The following is an 11,174-nucleotide window of genomic DNA, read 5'->3' as shown; positions in this document are numbered from 1 at the left end:
TTGCAGCAGCTGGAGACTCTCACCCCTGTAAATGTGCATATCAGAGGGCTGGCAACCCACTCCACACACGCACACCAACCAGTGTCTTTACTGTGGATTATGACACCACTAACTATCAAGTCTATTAGTAGATGATAGATGACAAATACATTATTTTAACGTCATCGTTTAAACATCAATACACGTCGATAATCCGTTTTTGTCCAAAATGCGTTTGGACTTTTTTATTTGCATTTTCATTGCAGCAGCACAGGAATGAATGAATTTAGTGTTGTGTTGCGTTTGTTTGTGACCTCGTCCGAGGATCATAAAATCATGACCTAAATTAGAGCTGCTTCTGTCAGACAGAGTCAAGGACACTATCCGCGCTGTGCGCGCTTTCGGTCTGAAATATCTTCACACTGGCTCGCATTCCGATAAGCCCGATCGAGCTCTCAGTGGGCGTGGTTTTCCCAGGCTTTTAGAACAGCAGCTGCTATTTACCTTCCCTCTAATGTAAACCACCACCGCCACCCCTAGCCCGCCAGCCAAACCTCAACCACCGAGGTAATAAAACATCCTGGCACGTGCTCCACATTCACAATAGCGCTCGTGAGCCGACAGATGTCAAAATGCCAACAGCAGCGACGCTCTTAAAGAAATACAGCGCAGTCTTGTCAAATGAATTTGTCCACAGAAAAAAATTAATAAAATAAAATAAAAAATAACAGTAAAATTGAAAGTCTATAATTAATCGCTACCTTATTATTTTTTATTTTTTCAAAGTAAAATCAAAGTGGTGGGTTGCGCACCTTCCAGCCACTTTAAATCGAATGACATTATTTATTGTTAAAAGTTAAATGGACGTTCTTTAGTGTAACTTTGCAGAGAAAACAAGTTAAACAGATATTCCTCCTCTTTTTTTCCAGAATTATAAAATTCATACCCACTTTTTAATGACTTATCAGGTGGGATATTTTAACACTCTACATACTGCGGTCTTTGCAACAGTTCAATTTATTTAGTAGCCTAGCCTAAAAGGCAAACTCTGCTGCATTTTATTTGACATGTTTTTTAATGGTAAAGCCTAGCACTCTTTTCCACGTTTTCTGTATATATTTTTGTGTGATTACATGGTTTCAGTGTGGATCTATGTGTATTGAATTGCAATTACAAAGTTGCTGTTTCTTTGCGGAGACTGGCTCGTAAGTGTTAATATGTAAACTTAATGATTGAAGGCAGTCCCGGTTGTGCCCTAAACCCGGCCGCGCGCCATTGGCCACCCGCTCAAACGCTAAACAACCAATGGAGTGGCGCCGACCACGAGCCATCCTCCCCTCGGGCCGCGTGTCCCGCGCGCTGATTGGTAGAAAGTTACTGTGGGAAAGAAAGTTTGGGAAGTTTCACACGAGCCGTTCGCGTGCAGTCGGAGATATAAATAAGACCAACACGACGCTGAGGCAGGCAGTTGCTACGACCGCTGGCAAACGGTGTAATCAGAGACTGTGACATCATTGCCGCACCAGTTGAACTCGGGACACTTCGTGCGGATATCCATTCATATCTGGAACTGTATCTGCGTACTTTACTGCGTGTACTATAACAGAAGACACTGAACCGGGAGGATTTCTTTAAAAAACAAATTTCATAGGATACTTCCCAGAGAAGATGCCTGCCGACATCATGGAAAAAAACTCATCTTCTCCGGTTGCCGCGACTCCAGCGAGCATGAACAGTACACCTGATAAACCCAAAACGGCTTCGGAACATAGAAAGGTTTGTATTGATATTACACTGTGCTGCATTTATTTCTAAACATCGCACGTGTGCGCATATTACACTGCAAGAAATAGTTCCCGAAGTTAATAGACATGTTGACTTATTTTTTTGTTCTTTCTTTGGCATTTTAGTCTTCTAAACCTATAATGGAGAAAAGAAGAAGAGCGAGAATCAACGAAAGCTTGGGTCAGCTGAAAACGTTAATCTTAGACGCCTTGAAAAAAGATGTAAGTATTGAAAGTCCGATTGATGCATATCTGGGTTAAACATAATGCATCTCTTTGCATAGCCGCATATCTAAACCAATATCTCTCCTTTTTTACGCAGAGCTCGAGACACTCCAAACTTGAGAAAGCGGACATCCTGGAGATGACAGTGAAACATCTCAGAAACATGCAGCGGGCACAAATGACCGGTAAGTCGCGGATCTAATGATTATTAGTAAAAAAAAAAATAGTTTTTGAGAACTTCCAGACACTCGGCTGCAGTTTTTTTTTTTTTTTTTTTTTTTTACGCAGCGTTTCTCTCTGTAGTCTACACCTGTTTTAAATGTTGCAAGATTAGTTTTCTAGATAGAATATAACTATAGAACAAATTCATGTTCAGCTACTCATGATGATCTGACCGTAAGTCTTTCCTCATTTACTTTACAGCTGCGCTAAACACGGATCCCACGGTTCTTGGGAAATACAGAGCTGGATTCAGTGAGTGCATGAACGAGGTGACCCGGTTCCTGTCCACCTGTGAAGGGGTTAACACCGAGGTCAGGACCCGGCTGCTGGGTCACCTAGCCAGCTGCATGACGCAGATCAACGCAATGAATTACCCAACACAGCACCAGATACCTGCCGGGCCTCCTCATCCATCCTTCAGCCAACCGATGGTTCAAATCCCCAGCGCGACTCAACAAGCCAACGTTGTGCCTCTTAGCGGAGTCCCCTGCAAAAGCGCGCCTTCCTCCAATTTGACTTCTGACGCAACAAAAGTTTACGGAGGTTTCCAACTTGTGCCGGCAACGGACGGACAGTTCGCCTTTTTGATTCCCAACGCTGCCTTTGCTCCAAACGGCCCCGTTATTCCAGTGTATGCCAACAATTCCAGCACACCGGTTCCGGTGGCCGTGTCTCCGGGAGCACCGTCAGTCACGGCAGATTCCGTTTGGAGGCCTTGGTAGACAGAGTGGGGGGAAAAGACTTTTAAAGACTCTTAAAGACAAATTACACTTGTTTTCTTTGTTCAGCGTTTACTTTTTATGTTCTTCTTTTTTTGTATGAAAATGTGTTTTAATGAGATGATGCACTATATTTGTATAGATCAAAAGGGAGAGAAGTTCATATTGAAATAAGTTTTGTATTGTTGAATTCCGTTCAATGCATTTTTATATTTGCGGTATCTTTTCCACGTTGTGATGCCAAAGATATGTTGAATGCGCTTTCAAGTTTCTTCATTTTGGAAGATAAATAAATTACATATAAAAAAAATGAAACGTTTTGGCTCATTAGTTTTATTTTGTTTTCGGTTTGTTATCCATGCTTATTCTTACTTTAAGCAAAGATTCGGACACTATTGCATGCAAATTAAAGCTAAACATGCTTTAGTCTTTAAAGAAGCGTGTTTGCTACTCTTAATCATTTTCAAGCACAAACAGGAAAACTTAGCCTGTGTCAAATCACGCCGGCGCACAAGACATTAAACGGCCCCCTAGTATTTACATTGCGATCAGTGGGTTGCCCTCTTAAAAGTTATTTTAATAATTATTTTTTTTTCCTGTTAAACATCGCAATCAACTGATAAAACCACATCTGCCACTTACATAGCCTAGATAATCTATGAAAAAATTATAGATTATATAGGTTATTGATTGATATAGAAACACCCGTTTTTTAGACATAAACTAAATATAAGTTATTTTTTAATAAAAAAAAACCTGCTTTTCTCTTATCACTAGAGAAATATAAAACTTGAAGTTTAATTAAATGAAGATTCTCTAGATGTTATATCGAACACAGGATGGTAGGCTATTTGAATAAGGTTGAATTAATGGCATCTAGCCTGGGGCTTTTATCACAATAAATATGAACATTATAGGTATTGAACGATTCATGTCTGTATAAGAGTGTGACATGCAGACAGCCATCAAGAGGATTACTAGAGTCTGAAGCTGAATGTAGCATCAAAGTTCAGTAGCAGAGAGAAGAACGAGTGGCCGTTTTTATTACACAACCATTTAGCGCCATCTAGTAATTCAAATGTGAACTACAGTGAGTGAACGAGCGGATGGATCAACAACACTTTCAGTTTGAAAGAATTTAAGGACATTTACCTAGCCACGTTAGTAGCATAATGCCATGTTAACAGACATTTGTATTTATTTATTTATAAGTAATTGCAAAAAAACAAACAAACAAAAAAAACCCTATGATTAAAAAAAACCCCCAATGAACTCAATAGCCTGCATGATTATGATAATAACACACTCTAAACAATGCTGGGTTGTTTTAACTCAACAAATTGGGTAAAATATGGACAAACCCAAATGTAGGGTTAAAAATGTAATTTAAAATTTTAACCCAACTTCAACTTTCACTTTCAACTGTACATTTGTAAACCCAACATTTGGGTTTGTCCATATTTGACCCAAATTTGGGTTGAAATAACCCAGCATTTTTTAGAGTGCAAAGTGCTTTTTATTAGATATGCTTTTATCTCTGAGTGGCCATAAAGGATGCAGAAATATTTACACACAACTCATATAGCTTTTGTTTCGAGTAAAATGGGAAAAGTCTTGACATGATGAAACGTTTCCTTCTTGCATCCCTGTGTTTTCCAGGTGTGTGTTGCCTATAGCTATTTCAGTGTGGCCATTCTTTGAAGGGGGCATGGCAGGTGTTTGCAATTACCTGCTTTGAGGCACAAAGTGTAGATAAGTGCAATCATTTTGAATTTCCATCACACCTTTTGTGGTGCCGAGAGTATAGAGATTGGAACCACATGTTGCCTGCAAGGACATGCTCATCTCGCATATGGGTCAGCCTGCTTTGCCCACCTTAACTTTGAGCACAACACCACCTCAACAGATGCCCAATGATGTGGCGGACCATGCATTCATTTCCTGTTTATTCCAAGGCGAGCAGTGCAACCCCAAAAAAACAAAACAAAACAAAAAAAAAACCGCCGACCCCCTTCAGGCGTGCTTCCCCCCGCACGCCTTGCTGCAACCTGCCTCTGGAGGACAGCTTTACGAGGGTCTCAGGTTACTGGCGCACTGACCACTGTGCCGGGGCACCCGTGCACATGTCACAACATGACCGGAGGGTTAGCCGGCATGTATGTCAATTAACTTTTCCCACACTCCCTGCAAATGCAAGAGGCTTGAGAGGAGAAAGGAGGAGGGGGGAAAGGGAGAAAAATAAGAAGGACTAAACGAAAGCCCCCTCTCTGCTTCCTCCTTGGCTTTAAGTGTTACCACATGGCACAAACTCTCTCTCTCTTGCTCTCTTTCTTTGCCTCATTCTCTCTCTCTCCTTCTTTCTCTCTCTTAACTCGTCATCATTACCACCTTGTCTTTGATTGTAGCCCTGACAAGCCTGGGATTTATGATTTAAGCACAGGGATTGCTGTACCAAGCTCTGGACTCACTATGCAGCCCTCTTTCTCTCATTCGCACTCCTTTTCCCTCTCTCGCCCTCTCCTGCAGTTGCAGGGGAAAGGCTGTTTTCTGGCAGGAAATGAATAGCTCCCAGATGAGCTGAGGAACCTGAGAGGTCGTGAGAAAGAGGCGAACCCCCTTCCCACAGCCGGCGCACTGCCAGCCGCCGGGGGAATGTGGGAGAGCGTCTCTCTGACACACGCATCAACTCTCCCGCTGCTTGCCCAAACACCCCACCGCATGCCTGCCAGCAAGCGCTGACGCACAGGGCCCATCTGAGGGGGGTAGAGTGGAGCTGATTGGGGCGGTATGTGGGAAGCTCGACAGCAGAGGCGTACGTGAGGACGAGGACAGGGGACAGGAAGGAGGATGGAATGATGGAAGCCACAGTTACAGAAGTGGTGTTTGTAGAGGGTGAGATCATTCAAAGAGAAGCAGGAGTTGTTCGATAGTCAGTTAACTAGCTGCAAATACAGAACAACAAATGTATTATTCATGATCAATCAATTTACTAAAAAAAAAAATATGATTTTCACTGTGCCAAAAAAGTGTCTTTTATATAAACAGGAAGCTTTGCTTTGAGACTGAGAGCCTCTGAGCAACATTTTTAAGTTCTCAGACAGGAGAAGCAATGGTCAAGGGCTTTCATTCTGACTGGAGCAAATAAGGATTAATGTGAGTGACCGATGAGTAATCAAAGTGGCACATTTGGCACAGCGAATGAGGGGGATGGCAAAATATCTGCAGCATTTAAAGTTTAAAATATGGGAATTCTATATTTTGCCTATGGTAAGGAAATGGGATTGTCTGAAAATGAATCATAGCCCTTTTTTGACCAAAGACAATTCACTTTGTAGATATTTTGGTTTATTGTGGCTTGTCAATGTGTGTGACAATCAAATCAAGGAAGACACATATTAAAATTAAATATATTGTATTCAAATCTGAATTTTCAGCAGCCATTACTCCAGTCTTCATTCAAATGATCCAGAAATCATTATTTGAAGTATGTCTTATTATTTTCAATGCTAAAAACAGATGCACTGCTTAAAATGTTTGTGGAATCCGATAACATTTTTTCCCCAGGATTCTTTGATCAAATTTAAAAGGGACACTAAGGGAGGATAAACTTGCCGATCACAATTTCTTTTTGATACCGACTATAAAGTCGCAACAAGGGTATAAAACACAATCGGTGAACCCGATTGGTAGCTATTTGTGTCTTGCACCCACCATTCTGTCCTAATTAATACTTAATTACTTAATAATTACTAAAAATATGAAAGTTTTTACATTGAATGTGTGGCTATAGCCCTACTGCACTTTTTGGTTTACTTGCGTAGTTCTTTTCCCGTGAATCAACTACAGTAAAATGCATATATTTCCTTTCTGGAAGTCTAATGTCGTTATACATAAGGTTTTTTGTTCTCAAGGTGAGTCGGATATGATCATCTAGAGATAAAAATGATTCAAGCAGGTGTGAGGACACGTGTTTCCTGTCATAGCCCAGATTGTGTCCATCACCGGACGTTTGGGAAACTCCTATAGGATGTATATTTACACACACACACACACATACAGACATGCAAAAAGACATGCAAGACATGTGATTGTGTGGCTGTTGTTATATTCCTACTTCAAATAACTTGTACAATATCAGCACAAAGAAATGTTTTAACGCTTAGTTCCTTTTTTTCAGCTTGTATACTACAATCTTACAGAACACACACAGTTTTAATCCTAAAGTCAAATTATTGTATGCTTCAGTCTACATTCCTCACTATAGATTAGGTGGTGCTTTTATTCTGAAATCTCATCCATAGGTGACGTTTTGTTCTCAGAGTCATTCTTCTGGACTTTGCAGCACCAGATAGAGAGGCCCAAATCATGCTAAAGGTTTCATGAGCTTCTGAAACACAGAGATGTGAAATGGCATTATCCCACCGCCTCTCACACCGTCCACGCAAAATGGCTTAAGCCGCAGCAATGCTTCCGTGGGCCACTGGCTAATCCCCTTTCTTGTATAAAACCAGTGGCGGGACCGCTACATCGCTGGGCAGTGTGATAGTGCACTAGTGTGACAAGCCATTAAAGTGCCGCTCTGTCTGTGTTTTTATTTACATTCTTGTCTTTCAGATCCACTGCAGAGCTTTTATTCTTGCCAGCGATCACTCCAGGAAAGTACTCTGATCTGACACCCACAGGCTGCTGTTCTGCCGATGCTCTTTTGCATCAGACATAATGAGATGGGTAGGGCGGCATGCTTTGATGGGGGTGGGCATGCTAAGGTTGCGTCACATGTGCCATATCTATTGAATGTAAATTCAGTAAGAGGGTTACTTATGTTTGTATTCTATTTCTTACAAAGTTAGTTGCAGGGCAGTCATGTTCAAAAGGTATTGAGTCCTGTGTTAGAATCTACTAATGCCCCCCGGTGGCTTCAAGGATATACTGCAATATTTAAAAGTGTACATGGTTCTCATTAAAGTGGTTAAACTTGAAGCAAACCTGTTCAAACATTTGATTTTTTTTTTCATACTTCTGGTTCAACAGTTTATACAGTATATTCCTTGTGCAAAATGTTAATTCTCAATGCAAACTGACCCACCTGGCCTTGATTGAAATGTGGTCTTGTTTTAGAGGTGCAGGAGTAACGCTGGAAACTCAAGCTGTTTGACGGCCTCCAGATCACCTTCAGCGCCTGGAGTGGGACTGAATTTCATCTCAGTCAAGGCGAAGAAAAGTGGCACCACTATACAGATCAGAAAAAAAGTTTGTCAAATGAAAATAAATAAATAAATAAATAAAGAAAAGTAATCCACACATAAAAAGGTGATTTGTCCAAAACTCAATTTCTAACAATTTTTTTTTCAATTGCAGAGCACTGAAAGCATTTATTTACTTCATTACTATTTTATTTAGTTAATTCAGCAATCTGCTGATGTACTAAACTGAAAAAAAAAAAAACACTTCTTAATGGTTTTAATGTAATGCATGTGCGTCGGCAGACTGAAGAAAAAGACAAATGAAGTTCCAATAGAAGGTTTAATATAAGAATCCAAACATCCATACATCCAAACGCGACTGGACAAACTCAAAAGAATTCACACACATGAACTTAAATACTAACGGTAACGAGATGAACACAGCTAAACCAATCTAAACCTGAAGAATGATGTGTTGGATTTACTTAAAATATATATGCGCCATTTTTGCATCATACTTTTTAAGTAACCCCAACTTGGAATAATTTTATTTAAAATTAACAAGAAAACCTTTGTTATATGTACTTAAATATTTGAGTTCATGCAACATTTTTTTACTTAAAAATAGATGTAATGTGATGCATTTATTTTTTAAGGGATACTCCACTTCTTTTTTTTTTTTTTTTGGAAATAGGCTCATTTTACAACTCCCTCAGAGTTAAACAGTTGGGTTTTACAGTTTCCGAATCCATTCAGCCAATTTTCTGATATTTAAAAGAATATCAGTAACCGGACAGTTTCTGGTCTCATTGAGATTCTCTCCTCTTCAAGCCGCTGCTGCATACGGATCTGCATGACGCGCCTATTCTCTCACAACTCTATTACGTCCCGGGGAAAGGGGGAGTGAGTGTTGACAGGTATGATCGGGACACGTCGCTCTCCAGACACCTAATGATAGTCTCCCTCATGTCCAATCCGGTGGTGTCTGGGAGGTCAATTGGGTGTTGGAAAGTTGCCTTGATCCAGAACAATGTCTTCAGGGTCTCGTCGTCAAGTGGGCTGGAGACGACCAGACAACAAAAGTCCTTGAACCAGCCTTGTGCAAAAAGTAGTTTTGGTCTACATAGCTAATTTTACCCATTTAAATTGTTAAGCCTTAAAGTTCTGCATAATCAAGGGCTTGGCCACTTGCGGAACAGGTGGATTGCCTCTGCTGTCACTGCTAGCTGTTTGTTAGCTGTCACATCACCTCAGCTAATCCCACCTTTTTGCCTATTTCCTTTATCTGAGAGTGACGCGCTACCAAGGCGGCGGCGGCGAAAAATGCTCTTCAGAAACCTACTGTACGGGTGACGTCACAGACACCACTTCTATATTTATTTTTACAGTCTATGGTTACCTAGCCTAACTTCGTCATACTCATATTCTATTGAGAATATGAGTCTGAAACCGCTCCGTTAGGCTTTGATTATGAGGCGTATCTTAACCGAACCAGGAAAAAAACAAAAACAAAAAACCTCTGCACTCAATTGGATAGTCGGTAAACCTACAACCAATCAGAGCAACGCAGTAAGTCAACTCCTTTGCATAGCGCAGTTTTCAACTACAGAACTTACTTATTTTAGAAGTTAAATAACTGTCACAGTTCGTCGTCTTCACCTGTTTGTCCCGTCATCTGCACTACACTTCCCCGGATCCTTTTGTTCCTCTCCCGGACTCACTCCCCAATCAGCCACCTGTTCCTCGTCCTGTCATTATCATTTTCACCTGTGTTCACCTCATTAGTCCTGATTCCTCTGTGTATTTAGTTCTCCCTCCTTCAGTCTGTCTTTGTCGGTCAATGTTAATGTTACCCTGTGTTCTGCCTGCCTGTATCCAGCTTATGTATGAATAAACCGTTGTATTGGGGCTTTTTGGACTCTGCTTGTTCTTCTGCCTGCACCCACCCCGTGACAATAACGAGTGTTGCTTCTTTACTTACTTCTCCATGAGCACGACCAAATGAGAAACCACAACGACCACAGGCTTTTCATTACGTCCCATCTTCTTAGCGACCGTCAGAGCCAGCTGATAAGTTACATTTTTCCCGAATCATGTAGGAAGGACGGCAAAAATATCTTTCCGATCGACAAATGCCTTGATTGCAGTTCTCTGTTTGTCTATTCAAATGAATGCGCTGTCGAATTATTTTACAACAGACGCGACAGCGGAATCTATACATCTCAATTCTCCAGCTGCAGTCATCTCTGAGGGAAACCAGTTAAGCGCTCTTTGACAACGTGATGATTACGTCCTTGCAGATCATCTGTCCATCATTGTTTAAAGACCGCCCTGGCAATTTGATTGGCCCGTTCATTTTTTGACTGATCATAATTTCTCCTCAATGGATCGAGTCCAGACCGAACTTCCCGACCAAGAAATGTTGTGGGCGGAGTTCGGGCTGGCATCCAGGCTAATGGTTACCCAATCAGCGGTGTTGAGAATTTACAAATGGTGGTCTGATAAACCAAACCAGTCACACACAATTTGAATGATGGTTATGGGAGTAATGTCCATGATGAATGTCTTTAATGTTAGCTGTCACTGTCGAACGCGTCTACAATGGGGAAGCAAGGGTTGGAAGTGGACTTTGGAACAGTGGGAGAAGGTCACCTGGTCCGATGAGTCCCATTTTCTTTTACATCATGTTTACCGTGTGCCGGAAGTGATGGCACTAGGATGCACACTGTGGATGACAAAAAGCCTGGGAGTGCGATGCTCTGGGCAATGTTCTGCCGGGAAACCCTGGATCAAACCAATCATGTGGATGTAAATTTGTAAATTGCATGAAACACAGTGCAATAAGTAAATTGCAACACAATCAGGCTGTGGTGCTGAAAAGTCGGTCATCATTTACAACCTGCCATGACTTGCTTCTTCTGAACACAAAATATTGTTTTGAAGAATTTGGGCAACCAAACAGTTTTGGTTAGCATTGATATCCAGTAACTGTTGGTAACTGTTTTGTTTCCAACATTTTTCAAAATGTCATCTTTTGTATACCACAAAAAAAAAAAAAAAAA

The 11,174-nt window shown here is 41.0% G+C and overlaps 1 protein-coding gene and 1 long non-coding RNA gene across 2 annotated transcripts; both read left to right on the top strand.

Annotated features, from left to right (window-relative positions):
- The first annotated feature begins 1,461 nt into the window (after positions 1–1,461).
- On the top strand, positions 1,462–3,244 carry hes1 (hes family bHLH transcription factor 1). The gene is made up of 4 exons (XM_039647680.2): positions 1,462–1,755; positions 1,890–1,985; positions 2,086–2,173; positions 2,412–3,244. The coding sequence occupies exons 1-4, from the start codon at positions 1,648–1,650 to the stop codon at positions 2,930–2,932; spliced, it is 813 nt and encodes a 270-aa protein (XP_039503614.2). The 5' UTR covers positions 1,462–1,647; the 3' UTR covers positions 2,933–3,244.
- Positions 3,245–5,462: 2,218 nt separating this feature from the next.
- LOC120460075 (uncharacterized) lies at positions 5,463–8,155 on the top strand. The gene is made up of 3 exons (XR_005617878.2): positions 5,463–5,821; positions 7,544–7,657; positions 8,048–8,155. It is a non-coding gene; the product is annotated as an uncharacterized LOC120460075 (long non-coding RNA).
- The last annotated feature ends 3,019 nt before the right edge of the window (positions 8,156–11,174 follow it).

Source organism: Pimephales promelas, chromosome 8, assembly GCF_988280905.1.
Source record: "Pimephales promelas chromosome 8, fPimPro1.hap1.1, whole genome shotgun sequence".
Lineage (NCBI taxonomy): Eukaryota > Metazoa > Chordata > Actinopteri > Cypriniformes > Leuciscidae > Pimephales > Pimephales promelas.
The sequence above is the reverse complement of the archived record's forward strand: the minus strand, read 5'-3'. Positions and strand labels throughout refer to the sequence as shown.

What these genes read in the sequence shown, in the direction of transcription:
- hes1 (XM_039647680.2), top strand. Translation starts at nt 1,648, where the DNA reads ATGCCTGCCGACATCATGGAAAAAAACTCATCTTCTCCGGTTGCCGCG. An exon ending in CGGCTTCGGAACATAGAAAG is followed by an intron (nt 1,756 to 1,889) that starts GTTTGTATTGAT and finishes TTGGCATTTTAG; the next exon opens with TCTTCTAAACCTATAATGGA. An exon ending in TAGACGCCTTGAAAAAAGAT is followed by an intron (nt 1,986 to 2,085) that starts GTAAGTATTGAA and finishes TTTTTTACGCAG; the next exon opens with AGCTCGAGACACTCCAAACT.